General features: G+C 41.7%; 2 protein-coding genes across 2 annotated transcripts; both read left to right on the top strand.

Moving 5' to 3' along the window:
* Positions 1 to 1,360: 1,360 nt before the first annotated feature.
* On the top strand, positions 1,361 to 9,074 carry kat2a (K(lysine) acetyltransferase 2A). Its single transcript, XM_073494737.1, has 18 exons — positions 1,361 to 1,614; positions 1,971 to 2,094; positions 2,247 to 2,392; positions 2,521 to 2,610; positions 2,808 to 2,989; positions 3,106 to 3,297; positions 3,578 to 3,684; positions 4,275 to 4,379; positions 4,696 to 4,832; positions 4,921 to 5,129; positions 5,201 to 5,327; positions 5,508 to 5,618; positions 5,705 to 5,848; positions 5,949 to 6,063; positions 6,148 to 6,184; positions 6,699 to 6,762; positions 6,874 to 6,958; positions 7,073 to 9,074. Exons 1-18 carry the CDS (start codon positions 1,390 to 1,392, stop codon positions 7,264 to 7,266), a joined length of 2,394 nt encoding a protein of 797 aa, XP_073350838.1. The 5' UTR covers positions 1,361 to 1,389; the 3' UTR covers positions 7,267 to 9,074.
* An 887-nt stretch (positions 9,075 to 9,961) lies between these two features.
* Positions 9,962 to 16,670, top strand: dhx58 (DEXH (Asp-Glu-X-His) box polypeptide 58). Its single transcript, XM_073494308.1, has 14 exons — positions 9,962 to 10,018; positions 10,099 to 10,350; positions 11,163 to 11,316; positions 11,512 to 11,702; positions 11,804 to 12,008; positions 12,128 to 12,318; positions 12,413 to 12,526; positions 13,280 to 13,412; positions 13,521 to 13,700; positions 13,814 to 14,064; positions 14,178 to 14,489; positions 14,889 to 15,079; positions 15,176 to 15,275; positions 15,388 to 16,670. The coding sequence occupies exons 4-14, from the start codon at positions 11,526 to 11,528 to the stop codon at positions 15,571 to 15,573; spliced, it is 2,040 nt and encodes a 679-aa protein (XP_073350409.1). The 5' UTR covers positions 9,962 to 10,018; positions 10,099 to 10,350; positions 11,163 to 11,316; positions 11,512 to 11,525; the 3' UTR covers positions 15,574 to 16,670.
* Positions 16,671 to 17,392: the final 722 nt, after the last annotated feature.

The following is a 17,392-nucleotide window of genomic DNA, read 5'->3' as shown; positions in this document are numbered from 1 at the left end:
TGCATGTTGTGTTCAAGTGCCTCCTGGAGATTACAAGAAAAAGAGAGAGACACTGCAATGTTTGTACTATTCTGTCTACCGATAAGTAAGGTCATATTAATAGCAAGCGCTGTCCATTATATGTGTCAGGCTGCACTTTAGCTCAATTACATAACAAAACTAACATTATTAACAACATTATTAATTAACATTATTAATGCAACTATACACATCAATGAATGCACTTATTAATACTGCAGTATAAACTGATGTCTATATTCCCACTGTCAAAACTATCTCTCTCTCTCTATATATATATATATGTATGTATGTATGTATGTATATATATGTGTATATATATATATATATATATATATATATATATATATATGTATATATATATGTATATAGGGATATTTTAGTGTTTTACTTGATTGATTATTCTGTGACACATCTCAATTTTTATTTTGTGTTTCGTGAATACCTTTGGTCCCCAAAAATAATGCAGCACATTTCATTTGACTGTTATTCCATATCTGTGTACCCATATCCCAATACCCCTAATTAATTTTAAGTAGTACATAGCAGTCATTTTAAGATTTGATTGTTCATTTTCAGGGTGTTTGAAAAGGTCACTTTATTTTGAAGAGCATCAGTCGGAAGTGACTTCTTGGTCTCACGTCTGCATTAACACTAGTTTGATTCAATTATTTGTGTTGCAGTTGATGACTGTGGCCACTGGAGGGCGCAATGATTGAGGCCAAAGGTATCTGTAGCCTACTTTACTATTATATGACTACATTACACGGTTACATACACTAACGCCTGTACAGCCCTCGTGATTATAAACGTTTTTATGACATTAGTAACTCCTCCTAAACTACATCTACCACTGAACACCTTTAAATTTAGCCAGAGGTGCAGTTCCGCACTGTGACCACTGGAGGGCCCTGAACACAACCAACAACTTCAAGAGCATCAAGGCAGACATGAAAAAAACACACCATAACTTCCGGTAATGACTTTTATAATAAAACGTGCAAATTAGGCAGAAGTGTAGATACCTGAATGTGGAGTTATATCGACAATGAAGTGAAGTTGATGATGCCAGAAATAGAAGTAGATATTTAAAGGTGGTCACGTCATTTTGGGATGTTGAAGTGAGTAAGTAAAGTATCATGCAGTTATATTTCTGCTTTAAAAATAAAATACTGTATGCTTCGAGGGTACAATTACTTTGTGTGGTGTGTGTGTGCTCTCAACGCCACTGTTTACATCGAAACCCCCATCGAAAAAATCATTTCCACTTGTGAAAACTGAGGTGGTTCTCTTAAATCCAATTTTAGCGGCGGCACCTGAAGGCAGCACGCAAGCTACACGGGAGCAGAGGAAGAGAGCAGCAGCGTGGAGATGTCGGACCCGGCGGCGCAGGCCTTGCAACCCCGGCTTCTCCAAGCCCAGTCTGCTGGGTCAGCTGGGTCCAGTACCGCCGCGACTGGCTCCGGGTCAGGGAATAGCGACCCCGCCAGACCGGGACTCAGCCAGCAACAGCGTGCGAGCCAGAAGAAAGCCCAAGTGCGAGCTTTCCCACGGGCGAAAAAGCTTGAGAAACTTGGCGTCTTCTCCGCATGCAAGGTAGCTAGCTTAACTTAGCTAGCCAAAGTTCACCACAACAAAGCACTCCTCGGTAGTATTAGCATTAGTGTACGGGGGGGCAACAGACGGTAGCACAGTGAAGGCAGAGCGAACAAAAACATAAACAAATAGCGCAATAACGTAACGTAAGTGTTAACTTTTGTAGCTAGCTAGGCAGCTAGCTAGACTGCCTCTCGGACACTTGTGTTATTCACATTAAATCTTTTTGAAGATGGATGTAGTACCAGCTAGCTTCGGCGTCAACTGTTTAGTCATTCACTGATGTATAAAAGCAGCAGCTCGGTCACTGTTTAAGTCACTTTATTTGGTGTTCAGTATATTGTACTTATTCCCAGGCTATTGACACATGCAAGTGCAATGGATGGAAAAACCCAAATCCACCATCAGCCACACGTATGGACCTGCAACAGCAAGCAGCCAGCCTGAGCGAGCCGTGCCGCAGCTGTGGACATGCTCTGGGTACAAACTAACCAGCCTCCATATATACATCCCAGCCCTCCACCCAGTAGCATATAAAGCTATATTCTAGGGACTACTTCTTCATAAACGTTGTTTGACCTTTTTATTTGTTAATGTTAGCTTAATGTATGTTTAATTTCTTCTACCCACAGCTGATCATGTCTCCCACCTGGAGAATGTGTCTGAGGATGAGATTAACAGGCTGCTGGGGATGGCGGTGGATGTGGAGAACCTCTTTATGTCTGTACATAAAGAGGAGGACACTGACACCAAACAGGTGTACTTCTACCTTTTCAAGGTAAGCAAACATGTATCTCACGTCAACGTACACGGTAAAAACAGACCTACCAAAAATGACGCGTCCTTGGAGTGAGTGTCGTCATTAAACAATGAACATTTCTCTTTTTTTGTACCATTTCCCTTTAGCTGCTGAGGAAATGCATCCTGCAGATGAGCCAGCCAGTCGTAGAGGGATCTCTTGGAAGTCCACCTTTTGAAAAGCCCAACATCGAGCAGGTTAGCTTGAAACTAAAGGCATCTACATGTCATATCCTGATGTAAAGCAATAGCTGGAAGAGCAACAACAGTCTGCCTCTGAAGGTGGACATCCTTCTCATGCCTGGCTGCTGCATTGTCTAATAACACATTTATATTGCGCTCTCTTTTTCTGCTGCCTTTTTTTCCATGATCTTTTGTTTCATTTCCTTTCAAAGGGGGTTCTGAACTTTGTTCAGTATAAGTTCAGCCACCTGGCACCAAAGGAAAGGCAGACCATGTTTGAGTTGTCGAAGATGTTCCTCTTGTGCCTAAATTACTGGAAGCTGGAGACACCGACACAGTACCGGCAGCGCACCCAGAAGGACGATGGGACAGCATACAAAGTGGACTACACCAGGTGAGTGGATATGTTCCTATTGAAGAAAGCAGGAATGTGATTTTACATTTTAGACTTCTGTGTTGGATGCTGGCATCAGTTTGTACAGTAGCAGTGTGTTTCCTTTTGACTTCCAGGTGGCTGTGCTACTGCCACGTCCCCCAGAGTAACGACAGCCTGCCGCGCTATGAAACCACGCACGTGTTCGGCCGCAGTTTGCTCAAGTCCATCTTCACTGTGACCCGACGGCAGCTCCTGGAGAAGTTCAGAGTGGAGAAGGACAAACTGCTGCCAGAGAAACGCACACTCATCCTCACACACTTTCCCAAGTAAGGGCAGCATCATGAAATGGATAATCCATTTTATCCCATTCATTGGTGTTCTTTCAAATGTGGAAAAAGTCCTTAATATCAGGGTCTTCACTGGTCTTAACACCTGCATTTGCATATATGTTGAACTACATCCAGTCAAATGTCAAAAAACTGTCCTTTTCTATATATGGGTTTATTTATTACTCTGCTCTCAGGTGTGTTAGCTTTGTTTTGCTTCCCCTGTGGGCATCAGCGCCTACTAATATTTGATTTTGAAATTTTCACTGCATGTCATCAGGTTCTTGTCCATGCTGGAGGAGGAGATCTATGGTGACAATTCACCCATCTGGGAGGCCGACTTCACCATGCCAGCCTCTGACGGCACGCAGCTGGGACACCAGACGGGTGAGGCGGGTGTACGGACTGATGGTCACTTAGCTGTGATATTTTTTGTCGAATGGGACCAGAAAATTGTATTACATGACAACATCTTGTGATTCAGCTTTTGGATTGTATTCATGATAATTCCAAGAAGTACCTTTTCTCAAATCATCTATCAGGTCACTTGATGGTGGGACTGTAAACATGCTGCTATTCTCAAACTGGAGTTAACTGACATTAAGTAACACAGATGTTGATAAGTTAAAATAACAACTGAGTAGAGACAAAAGTGAAATCATCTCACAACAAACACGATTCAGACTTTATTGATCTGCTGAGAAGAAATTCATATGTTAGAGCATGCAAAGACACAGGATCAATATGTAGTACACAGATTAGGAATCAAATAAATACATTACATTATCATCTGTCAGAAACATGGTTTTGTGCATCGTGCAAATATATATGTGCAGAAATGAAAGTAAAAGTACATAGCTGGGTATCTATACTTAATATAATGTACATAATATGAATATACTTTTAGACATTTCCTGTCACAGTTGTTGTTGTATGTTTTCTAATGAAACTTGTACCCTGGTGTCTCTCTATTGCAGTGATCAGTCCTGCTGCAGTGTCCGGCTCCCCTGCTCTGCCCAAAGGTCTGAGCAGCATCTCCTCTCTGGGCAGCATGGACACTGGAGGTGCAGAGCCCATCACAGGTCTGTGAGCATTGCTCTGCTTCTCTGATTCTCCTTTACCTTTCAAGGGATGTACTGATGGTGAAATTATGTCCCGATACCAATGTTTAAAATAACAGTTTGGCAGATAGCTCTTACCAGTACTGATGTTTTTTTTTAGTTATGGTTTATTTTGTGTTATTTACTTCCCCTGTTTTGCCAGAGAAACAAATCTGTTCTTCTACAAAACCCTCAAAGCAATCAGAGGGTTTGCTAACTACTGCCCTGTAGCAACTAAGGTCTTTGATAGCTGTCTCCTCTCGTTGCTTCTATCTGAGTAATGTCTCCATCTGTTCAGGAGAGAAGCGTAAACTTCCCGAGGCGTTGACTCTGGAAGATGCCAAGCGGATCCGTGTGATGGGAGACATTCCTATGGAGCTGGTCAATGAAGTTATGATGACAATCACTGACCCTGCTGCTATGCTCGGACCAGAGGTTAGTTATTATCTGAGGTGTTTTTCTTAAGAGAAAACAAGCGTGACACATTTTGTTGTACTAACGGTTGATATATTAACATCGCTAGACTAATCTGCTGACGCCAAACGCCGCCCGTGATGAGACTGCCAGGCTGGAGGAGAGGCGGGGAATCATTGAGTTTCACGTCATTGGAAACTCGCTCTCCCAGAAGTCCAACAAGAAGATCCTGATGTGGCTGGTCGGCCTGCAGAACGTCTTCTCTCATCAGTTACCTCGCATGCCCAAAGAGTACATCACACGACTGGTGTTCGACCCGTAAGTAGATGATCTCATACCACATGTCGTCAGATGTCTGTGCCCTTTACTGATGTCTACAACTTTCACAGGAAGCACAAGACCCTTGCCCTTATCAAAGATGGCCGCGTCATCGGTGGCATCTGTTTTAGGATGTTTCCCACTCAGGGCTTCACGGAGATCGTCTTCTGTGCCGTCACATCCAACGAGCAAGTTAAGGTACATAATAAATATTTACTCTCATAACGCTCATAACTAACACTATATCCTAATTGTTGGTCTTTGATAAAGACAGAAACAGCTGCACAATTATTTTTCCTCCATGTTGAAGCCACTTCACCTTACTTTACTTTTCTTTTTTTTAATATATCGTCTTTTCTCTGGTCTTTTTGATTGAAGGGCTATGGTACCCACCTGATGAACCACCTGAAGGAGTATCACATCAAACACAACATCTTGTATTTCCTCACTTACGCTGACGAGTACGCCATCGGCTACTTCAAGAAGCAGGTACTGCCACCGTGACCTGCACATTAGTTCTGCTCCTTACCTCTCCCTTCATGCTATCCTGTCAGTAATTTGTTCTTTCCTCCCAGGGCTTTTCCAAAGACATCAAAGTGCCGAAGAGTCGATACCTGGGATACATCAAAGACTACGAGGGAGCGACCCTCATGGAGTGCGAGCTGAACCCAAGAATCCCCTACACTGAGCTCTCTCATATCATTAAAAGACAGAAGGAGGTATGTGCTGCTCTGAGATCTTCTCACTGAAGGGAAAATGTGTTCTCTGATGTGAATCTTTGTGTTTTTAATTCCCCACAAATCTCAAACTTCATTACAGATTATCAAGAAGCTGATTGAGAGGAAACAGAGCCAGATCAGGAAGGTTTACCCAGGTCTCACCTGCTTCAAAGAGGGTGTGCGACAGATCCCAGTGGAGAGCATTCCAGGCATCAGTGAGTGTTTGGTTTGTGTGCAAAGACAAAATATTTTTTTAAAAGTCAGTGTTATCATATTACTTACATGTCTTTTTCTTCCAGGAGAGACAGGCTGGAAACCCAGTAACAAGGACAAAGGGTAGGTTTTAGTTTATATTTAAATGTTGCAGTGTTGAGGTGTGTGTGTAATGCTGATGTAATAATGATCAGATGCTCTGTGTGTTGCTGCCGGCTGCCACAGTGTCTATTTAGAAAGCACCACTGGGGGGCACCACAACATCTGAAACTTGAAAATACTTCACCAGGCCTGAAATGAATGCTTATTTTCATGTTTGATTATTCTGTTCATTTTCTCAATTATGTCATTACATATTTGGTGAATATAATCATGGTCTCAAATATCTTGTTTTGTCCACAACCAGTATCCAGTTTACTGTCATAGATGAAAAAATTCAGCCTTAAAATATTCATATTTAAGGAGCTGGAATCAGAATTTGGACTTAGGGGGCAATTTTTAATAGTTGACAACCAACTGATTAGTTGTTGCAACTCTATTCTACACATAGTGACTATTTGTGTAGCAGCTGTCTGTGCTATATAGTCTAACTGAAGTCATTTTACTAATTTTTCATTCGTTCCACATGTTTTTGCAGCAAAGAGGTGAAGGATCCTGACGTGTTATACAACATGTTGAAGAACCTTCTGGCCCAGATAAAGGTAAGAGTCTGTTTACATCAGACAGACAGACAGACACACACACAGACAGACACACACACACACTACAGAACACAACAACAGAGACTAACCAGGACTTTGCTCTCTCAACAGACTCATCCTGATGCCTGGCCCTTTATGGAACCAGTGAAAAAGTCAGAGGCTCCAGATTATTACGAGATCATCCGCTTTCCAATCGGTCAGTGAGCATCTCTTTGATTATACAGCAGCTTTCTTTTTTTTAACTATGAAATTATTATTTATTTAAACTTATTGTCATCGATGGTTGTTGTCTCCTTTTTGTCCCCCACAGACCTGAAGACCATGACGGAGAGACTGAAGAACAGATACTATGTGACCAAGAAGCTTTTCATTGCCGACCTGCAGCGAATCATCACCAACTGTCGCGAGTACAACCCTCCAGACAGCGAGTACTGCAAGTGTGCCAACACCCTGGAGAAGTTCTTCTACTTCAAATTAAAAGACGGAGGTCTGATCGAGAAATGAACTCGGCCGCAGAATTATTTACCGACTTCTCAACAGACGAGGAGCGACTTTCACGTCAGCCACACACCAAGACGGAGCAGATCATGAGGAAAACATCGTTAGCTATTGTCATATCTGAGTTAATAAAATGGTATGTACATGACTGACAGATTTTACAAGGGAATTGTTGGACTTGAACAAACATAAGAGGGTTGCTTAGAAAGCATTACAAAGTGTCCACATGGCATTATCTTTCCCCATAACGTTATCTTCTGTCATTCTCACTTTTCCAGTTCTAGCAGTGGGTTAATAATCTGCATTTACATGTTTCATTAAGTGTACCAAAGTTATAGGTCCAAGTTATAACAATGCCACACTTTCCACCATTAGTTACAGTATGATTGACCTGGTTTTGTCACATTTAATGACATTTGTTCATTCCAGTTTGCTTGAAACCGTCACTTGAGCAGATGTATATGTAGTGTAGTTCTTTTCACAGAAAACTGGACCTCGGGACCTAAAGCCACGTTGCCTTCCGTTACTGACAGACACTTGAACATCCCAGCCATCATCATGGGTTTTAAGATAAATGGTCTTTGAGGGGTGAAGTCCTTTAAACACTTGGCACAGAAAGATGGGCAGTACTTTGACTCTTGAGTAGTCAACTGGTGAAAAATACATCAATGCAATTGTGAAATTAATTGCAAATACTGAACATTTGCAGATATTAGCGCCTCAATATTGAGGATTTGTTGCTTTTTTTTCTTTTCATTCCGGTCTATATTGAAACTTTGATATTTTTTTGCTGTTGGTCAGAAGAAATGCTATTATTTATTGTTTGGACTTCAGAAACATTATTTTAAGCATTATTCTTTATTCTAAACAAATGTTAAGATTATGAAAACATCAGAGAATAACCGAGGAGAAACAGCAAGTGATGGACTGGGCATCAGATATTTCCAGCACTTGTGTGCTAAACAAAATATTTTACCCGATCGTTGCCTTCAAGAAAACACTGTTGTTTTCATGTTGACAACAACATATAGATACTTATTTGTACAGTAAATATGCTACACATTGTTTATACACCATTTTCCACTGGCAGGGTTTTATTCCATTTAGGAAGAGGTCACACATAAGTAGAGCTTTTACCGTGCTTGCAGGTGATTTGTTCTGTTGCTAGACTCTGTTGCACAGTCACTACCACACACATATGCTAAGTAGTCTGTTTAGTGTCCAGCCACATTTTTGTGGTGCTCACAGGTTTACTGGATAGTTCATGTTGAAAAGACCTGGACGAGGTGGGGGAGAAGCTAACGAGCAGTCCTCATAGTGTGCTCTGGTTTATTTATCACACCATACACAAGCTGTAGTGGGTGTTAATGTTAATGCATGGCGGACAGTTTACAATTTGAACTCTTGAAAAACTGCAACTTTTAGCCACGGTTGTTGCAGGTTTTACAGCGTTACAAACATTGTAATGAGCTGTTAAAACCTTCAACTGTCCAATGCTGGTTGAGCCTGCTTGTTGAATGTTCCATTGACTTGTGTATGTTTGTGTGTGTGTGTGAGTGTGTGTTTATTTTGTACTTGAATCATGACTAGCTTTGAATTACTGATGTGATGTCAGTGTTGCATTATTCAGGGTTGTCAATTGCATACTTCTCCCTCAATCTACCAATGCTGCATTTCAGATTTTCTTAAGAGGGTCAGTCTGAGTGAAACTTTCCACCTGTTTGAGGATGGCTACTGTCTCTAGTTATGGTATAAATGCCATTTACTGTAACTGTAATACTGTTCATGAAAATAAAGGTTTTTTTTTAATTAAACATTTCTTAAATGTGCAGTTGGTTTCTTTTTCTCATCCAGACCGGTGTAAACTTGATCACCTGACGTGGACTCAGCACTAATTAACCATGTAAAAATACACTCATGTTTAAGTAACTAAGTATTAAGGATTTCCATTTACTAAATGCTGCATTTATGTCGGTGGGCATTTTTAAAGGGTACTAAATTTGGCACGTTATGACTTGTGAAGAACTAGAATGAGTGTGCTACCTTAACTGCATTTAGTAATTTACTTTAGTTAAAGTCTAATTGGTAAAAACCTTTCCCTAAATTGCTTAGTAAGTAGTTGTGTGTGTTTACTTTTACCTTAAATTAAGGCCTGAAGGGTAAAAATGAGTACCTTAAACTATAAGACAATATTTAGTGTCTGAAATAGTGGATCTGAACATGCATCTGTGGCCAAAGAGGTGCCTCTTGTGGTGCATCTGTGTAAAATGTTCTTTTATTACTTAAGATTTCTGTGTCTGCTTTAGAGTGTGGAGCAATAACGACATAGGTTTCGTTTTCCTGTAATGAAAAGCAGGCAGGACTTAGTTGGGGTATACTGTACACAAACTACACTGCAGTTTCATACAACACCTTATCTGTAAGCTACACATACAGTTTAAGATAAATGTAAGATCACCCATGCTTGATTATAAAGGGTTAGTTTATTTAGTCAGTGAAGTTTTGGCTTCCTCTGTCACTACATGGTAAAGAGCAGCTGTTGTTCCTCCAGAGCCTCCCTCGGTGGGCCCCTTCTCCTTGCAGAGTGAGCAGAGGTTTCTGTTTTGATTCTCTGGATGGCACAGCTGATCAGAACTGGTTTTAAAACCACACGGTGAACGTTGAGGGTTGTTTGTATAGAAGCAACTTGTGTGAGTCACTAACAGGAAAATCATACTGATGCATACATGATGAATCATGTGATTAGATTTTTGTGCAGGTGGGGATTACACCAGAACATATTACTTAAACTTTTCAATAATCCTTTGATTTCTTTACCTATTTTTTTTTTTATACTAGTGAAGTACCCGTTCAGAATATGCAGTCCAAGGGTATTTGGGTACTGATGTTTGGCACAGATTATCAGGTAATGTGACAGATTTACAGATCCACTCTTCAGCCTCCTGAACTGCTCACAGACTCATCAGGGCCGATAATATTAAACATGTTTGATGTTTATGATCTTAAATCTGGATGATTGTATCGCCATGACGGACGACAACAACCAATGTGAGAGGTATCCCAGAGCAGCTGACAATGATGCCGAGCGTAGTAAGTATAGAACTTCTGAATTTATTTTCAGGTTATTAACATTGACTGTATTTCTGATTACATCCTTTGTTACAACCTCACAGCTTTAATAATTCAGTGTTGATAGGCCATTACTTGTGAGATGGTACCAATCAGATAGTGTTGTGGACGGGACATTGAGTGAGACCACAGAGTAGTGACTTCAGACAGTGAGAGGATGCTGCATCAGAGTCGTAACATTTTTATATTTTATCCGCAATCAGACTCCAATAATATAAAATATTGATACAAAATCAGCTGATTGGCCCCAATGATTGGCCAGAATGATAATCTGTCAATCCCTAGTCTGTACCAAACAAACTTCTGACATCTGGAGAAAAAGATTTGTAGGCCGTGATATCTCTGCAGCACTACAGTTATATTATAATGCTGTTTTCTACAGTACAGTAGCATTATGTATTGTCAGTACAGCTTCACTGATATTTGAAAGTTCTGTAAAACATTGACTTGCAACTGAAGTCAGTTGCTGAATAACCGGAGGGCAGAAAACATCAAGTCACATTAGTTCACATTCAAACAGCTACGGGGATTCCCTGTATCAACACAAGCAACAACTGTAGGTTTTAATTTCCTGATGCAATAAAGAGCAACCGATCAGGCACAGCGAGGGTGAATACAAGTTTCAAAGCCCTCAACATAACACCTCGGCTGTAAGGGACTAGTACAGAAATCATATCCAGTAGATAAGATAGAAATATAGGCTTAGACGAAGGCCTGCTTTTATCAGGCTTTCCCTGTCACTGCATACTGCAGCCTGTCTGTTGTGTCTCCAGAGCCTCCCTCAGTAGGGCCAGCTTTCTGGGTTCGGAGTGCTTCTACTTTCGTTTCCGCGTCACACAGCTGATCGCAACTGAATTAAAAACCCCTCCACCTCCACTGTGAGTTGACAGTGGACGAGGAGAAGCTGCAAACACACACAGCTGACTGGTGAGTTAAATAAAGGCTGATTTTATTTATTTATTATAACAGCTTTAAACACAATGACTCAGCATGACCGTCTCACAGAAGGCTTGTTTTCTCTCAGCAACTTGTCTCAGACTTTTTAGTTTTAATGAGTTTTGATGTGCTGGTTCTTCTCTGTAATACGAGGATTCTCTGTGATTATAATCTGTTGTCTAAAAGGAGGGAAGTTCAGGATGGCAGATTTTGGACTGTATGCATACCAGGAGGAAGTGGTTGAAAGGGCTCTACAAGGAGAGAACATAATTATTTGGCTGCCGACCGGAGGTGGAAAGACCCGTGCTGCGGTGTATGTGGCCAAAAGACACCTGGAGACCACACCTAATGCCAAAGTGGTGGTCCTGGTTAACAAGGTACACAGAATGCACACAACAGACAGGACAGGCAGTCCAGAATCACTTTCAGAGCAATAGTTAAACAGGATATTTTGTTTTTAATGTCTTTTACACTGTAGGTTCACCTTGTGGACCAACACCACACCAAGGAGTTCAAACCCTACCTGCGCCATAACTACGCCCTGGTGCCGGTCAGTGGAGAGAGTGAGGAGAAGGACTTTTTCGGGAAAGTTGTGCGGGACAATGACGTGATCATCTGCACAGCGCAGATCTTGTACAATGCTCTGACTAACACGGAGGAAACCAAACATGTTGAGCTCTCAGGTCAGTAAACATGAGCCGGAACATCCCTGATTATCATGACGCCGTAGGTTTTGTAATTGCCGTAATATAGACATTAAGATCAACAGATAGAGATCATACCCTTGATGAATTCCTTACAGATATTACTCTTCTGATAATCGATGAGTGTCACCACACCAACAAGGAGTCAGTCTACAACAAGGTGATGGGATGCTATGTGGACAAAAAGTTGAAAAAAGAGCGACCCTTGCCACAGATCCTGGGTCTCACTGCGTCACCGGGGACAGGAGGCGCAAAGACCCTTGAAAAAGCTGTGGAGCACGTACTGCAGGTCAGGGTTCATCTATTCTCCTTGGGGTTATCAAAGAGTTTGTCACTGATCTGATCTCCCACAACCATCTGTCTCTTCGTTCTCTCCCTCTCAGATTTGTGCCAACCTGGATTCAGCCATAGTTTCAACTAAAAACTATGCCCCCGAGCTGAAAAAGAAGGTCCCCAGACCCGTCAAGACATTTGACGTTGTGGCGCCAAGGCCTAAGGTAAGCTGATTTTACTAAAATTTCCCCTTTAAAAACATTAAACCCAGTACATGTAGTAGATAGTAGTACACCCCTTTAATTACTCCACATCCCAACTGACCTGACCAGGGAACAAGGAGATACATGGGCTGACAGCAACAACCTACACTTATTATAATCTGGACTGTCTCACATTTTAACAGCTGCTAAAACCACACAACACAAACTTTAAGGTCCAGTATGTAGGAGTCAGTGGCATCTAGCGGCGAGGTTACAGATTGCAACAAACAAAACAACCTTTGCCTTGAGGCTTATTTATACTCACTTCACGTACAAAAATAGTTACCTCCTTATATAACCGATGTCAAGCACTACAACCTCCACTTTTCCTTCGCCACCGTCCAATCTCCTACCAGCTGTTCTGTAGTAACTGTAGTATCCAGGAGCTGTCTCTGTGCCCGGGCAAAGTAATATCACACAGATGTTTCAAACTTCTCACCAATGAAAAATCTCTTTCAAGCCGGTATCTGGTTTGTCTGTTCTTGGCTAATATAAAAAACATGGCGGTGCAACATGGCAGACTCGGTGGAAGAGGACCCGCTCCCTCTGTAGATATAAAGGCTCATTCTAAAGAAACGAAAACACAATGATTCTTACTTTCAGGTGATTATACCCCAATGGAAAAATAGTTATGAATATTATATCCCATTTATGCCCCTAAGTCCAACTCACTGGACCTATAGTTGACTCAAAGGCATCATGTTTTTCTTTAAGGATCCCTTGGGGGATCATCTGAAGTGGATGATGCAGCTGATCCATGAGTTCATGGTGCTACCTTCAGACTTCAATCTGAGAGAGTGTGGCACACAGGAGTATGAGGCAGATGTGGTGATTCTAGAGCAGCGAGGTAAGAACTTTTCTTTCTTTGACCCTGTGTTGTTTATAGACTCTTGATAGTGCAGAGACCACATGCTTCTAATTATGCTTGTAAATCATTTGTCTATATTTGGATCAGGAGTAAGACAGGGCAACAGACAGCTAGCAGAATGTGCGCGCCACCTCAGACAGTACAACGACGCCCTGCTCATCAATGACACCCTGCGAATGATGGATGCTTATCGCTCCCTAAACGAGTTCTACAACACCAAGTCCACCATTGATGGAACTGACCTGTTCCTGGTGGGACTTTTCCAAGGTAGGAATCCAGAAATATTAGTTTCTTGTTTATTTTCCATGATTGGCCACATGATTTTTATTTGTGGGTATACTTATGTTGCAATTAAGCCATAATTAATATCACTTTTACAGAGCATCAGGTGAAGCTCAGGAAACTGGCAGGGGATTCTCGCTATGAGAACCCGAAGATGTTCAAACTTGAGAGCGTTCTGCTAGAACAGTTTGGTCAAAGTGTTCAATCAAGGGGGATCCTCTTCAGTAAAACCCGCAGAAGCACCCACTGCCTACATGACTGGGTCGGCACCAACAAAGCCTTACAGGAAGCCGGCATCAAGGCAGCCATCCTCACTGGGGCTGGCAATGGCATCACTTACATGACACAGGTGTGCTGATATATGATTGAAACATATAAGCTTTAAGTCATTCCTATTCAGTAACAACTTATCTATAGATGTGTTTCTGTTTCGTATGATTTACATGTGTACTTTGCTTGCAGAACGAGCAGGCGGACACGATCCGCAGATTCCGCCAGGGTTCTCTCAACCTCCTGATCTCCACCAGCGTGGCTGAGGAAGGCCTTGACATCCCTGAATGTAACCTGGTCGTACGATATGGACTGCTTACAAATGAGATTGCCCAGCAGCAGGCCAGCGGACGTGCCCGGGCTATAGACAGCAAGTACTCAGTGGTCGCCCAGAAAGGGGGCCGGGAAGAGCGCCGGGAGCATATCAACGAATATCTGGAAGAGCTGACAGGAGAAGCCATTGCAAAGGTCCAAGAAATGAGCCCTCAGAAGTTCCGCATAAAGGTGAGGCTATCCTACGGTGTCCACCTTCATCACTTACTCTTACTAGCTGCATTTATTTGGACTCTAAAAGTCCACAAATAATAGTCAAATTGGAAAGTTCCACATCTAACCACCTCAGTCTGAAGAGCCTGGCCCATTCCCACCTGATTGGAATGAGCAGCTAGTCAAGCACATATAGAAGTTGAGACTTTGTCTAAATAACTATAGCTTTGTCCAAAGGTTATATGCCGCATGAAGTATTTCATGCTGATCTCATCGCATCACTTTATTATTAAGCAAACAGTTAAGTTGGAATTTCTAATCAGAATAATTTCAGTCAGCTTCAAGATATACTGTCCATGTGACCGAGGCCACTGCTTAGCGATTCTGCAATTAAATTGAATTCCTCCTTGTCCACAGATAACTGAGCTACAAAAGGAGGCAGTTATCTGCAGAAAACTTGCAGAGAGCCGCATAGCAGAGAAGAGGAGTCGCCACACTGCTGCCAGTGTCCAGCTCTTGTGTCGAAACTGTTTCAAGTCTGTGGCCTCTGGCAGTGACCTTAGACTTCTTGAGAATGCGCACTATGTCATCGTCAACCCTGACTTTAAGTGAGTTTAACTCAAATTCTGGCATAAAAGTATTTTCAGGAAAAAGTCTTCACAAGATGTTGTAAATTCTCACAACGTGGGTTTCTTTGCTCTCAGGAGACACTACAAAGTCGGCGGGCAGGTGTGTCTGGATAGGACTTTTGAGGACTGGGAGCCTGGGTGTACAATCAGTTGCAATAACGGCAGCTGCAACAAGGTACAGTAGGCCCTCTGCCATATTTAAAACTCATAAATAGAGTCTGTCCTGCTAAAGCCAGTTCATCAACAGATTTGCTCATGTTGTATTTTATTCCTATTGACAATCACAGGACTGGGGATTCGAGATGAAGTACAAGAAGCGTGCCCTGCTGCCAAATCTAGCCATTAAGCACTTTGCCCTGCAGACACCTGATGGCAGGCTAACTGTGAAGAAGTGGAAGGACGTCACCTTCACCGTTGAGCACTTCAGCTTTGTAGAGTACTGCGATGACAACTTCCCTGACCTTCTTGATTGAGACACCAACAAGAGAATCTGCTGTTCTTCACATGTCAGTTTTTATCGGTTATTAATTCCAGAGCTCATTTAGAAAAAACATCATTGTACTGTTTGAAGTGTTTAAATATGAACACACGCTTTTTAAAAATTCCCTCCACACGTGCTGGTATTAATTTGTGCTGCCGGGCGGGTGAGGCAGCAGCGTGCTAAAATCCGTTACGCATTGATCATGCTTGAAATTAGCATGACAGCTTTGTTTACGCCCAAGGTGCTGACTCTCTTTGCATGTTTTTTTTTTGTATTTCCTCTACTTCATCGTAAGTCATGCACAGAAACAAAGCACGAAATGAAGTCAGATGTAACATAAACCTTAACCATCACAAACACTTGACATGTCTTCATAAATTTGATTCCTCACAAGCTCTATTTTAGCCATTTTAAAGTGCTTTTAATTTGCTTTTAATTATTCAAATGTTTTACAAGAGGTTAGCACACAACATCACTACCGAACAAATGTCCACTTCTACTTAGATGATTTTATTTTGTATACTTTTTTATAACAGCTATTAATGTCCACTGTAAATAAACTAAATCGAAATCTTACATGAAATTTAAATGAACAGTCCTCTTGGATTGTCAGCAGATCTTCTGTCATAATTTCGCCTTCATTAGACCACTAGGTGTCAGTGTTGGTTTGCAAATCAAGTCAGACACAATGTCTCTGCATCTGTAACCTCTAATGAAAGGTGTGAAAAAAGCCAGAGGAGGAATTTTCTCTGGTGTTTCTCAAACTGATGCCCAGTCGCTTTATAATTAAAGAATTGAGTTTAAATCCTCAGATATGTTGTAAAAACGATGATGGTGTTGAGGAAGTTCTCACTTACCAAACTTGAGCAAGGCACTCCATCCTCCAACTGCTTCAATAGAGCTAACAAGATGGTTGGTTACAGCTTCCGGATCTGTTTAAATGATGTCTGGAAAACATAAAATGTAGTCAGACAGGAAGCTGGAACAAAGTCTATTCATGCATTAGCTCTGATATAAAAAACGTATTTTTATGCAACGGTTTCTTTATGTTTACAAGCATCATACACAATAAAAAGATCCCTGAATGTCTGCAGAAGCTTCTCTTTTTAGTTGTTGAAATGTGTACTGAATGTTACTTGTGCAATGTTTTGACTGCTGCAGCTCCCAATGCTGCTTCTGCATCACTGGATCAATACAGGGTTATGTATTTCAGCTTGGATCATTTAACACCATCTGAACAGTCTACATAGAGGAACAGACGAGAATGCTTATTTAACACGCCGGCTTCAAAGATACATTTTCCTGAATAACTTCATATTTCTCTGAACTCTTGCAGCTTGATTCTAGCAATCCCCAAAAGATGGATTCAGAGAGGTAATCGCAGAAAACGGTCTTTGCTGAAGCTATTTAGTTTCATTTTGCTGCTGTGTTTACATACATAAATCAAGCTTGATACACCGAGGCAAAGCTTCAGCTCTAATGAGCAGCTTCCAAAACAAACCCAGATTATGAAACTAAAGCAACTACGGAGGAAACCATTAATTTCAGGCTGGCAGCTGCGTTGGGTATATTCACTTCTGACCCACAGCGCATCTTTATGTGTATCTCTGGGCAAGACACGAGGTCAACCTCAGTGTGCCACATGTGCCGTAATCCTTTCAAATCTGGCAGAGGGCTGGAGTCAGTAGTCGCGCTGCCATGGACGTAATCACACTAAAAACAGGCTCCGTTCCGGTGTCATGCCTGACTCACATTCAGGCAGGCACAGAGGAGCCGTGCAGTGTATGATTTTCTCTGATCAGGCCCAAGCT

The sequence above is a fragment of the Pagrus major genome, chromosome 23 (genome assembly GCF_040436345.1).
Source record: "Pagrus major chromosome 23, Pma_NU_1.0".
In the NCBI taxonomy this organism is placed as follows: Eukaryota; Metazoa; Chordata; class Actinopteri; order Spariformes; family Sparidae; genus Pagrus; species Pagrus major.
Note: the sequence above shows the minus strand (reverse complement) of the source record. Positions and strands in the feature narration are given on the sequence as shown.

Bases quoted from the DNA above. Each gene is read 5' to 3' on its own strand.
- kat2a (XM_073494737.1), top strand. From the start codon at position 1,390: ATGTCGGACCCGGCGGCGCAGGCCTTGCAACCCCGGCTTCTCCAAGCC. The intron at 2,095-2,246 runs GTACAAACTAAC...TTCTACCCACAG, and splicing joins CAGCTGTGGACATGCTCTGG to CTGATCATGTCTCCCACCTG. The intron at 2,611-2,807 runs GTTAGCTTGAAA...TTCCTTTCAAAG, and splicing joins AAAAGCCCAACATCGAGCAG to GGGGTTCTGAACTTTGTTCA.
- dhx58 (XM_073494308.1), top strand. From the start codon at position 11,526: ATGGCAGATTTTGGACTGTATGCATACCAGGAGGAAGTGGTTGAAAGG. The intron at 11,703-11,803 runs GTACACAGAATG...TTTACACTGTAG, and splicing joins TGGTGGTCCTGGTTAACAAG to GTTCACCTTGTGGACCAACA. The intron at 12,527-13,279 runs GTAAGCTGATTT...TTTTTCTTTAAG, and splicing joins TTGTGGCGCCAAGGCCTAAG to GATCCCTTGGGGGATCATCT.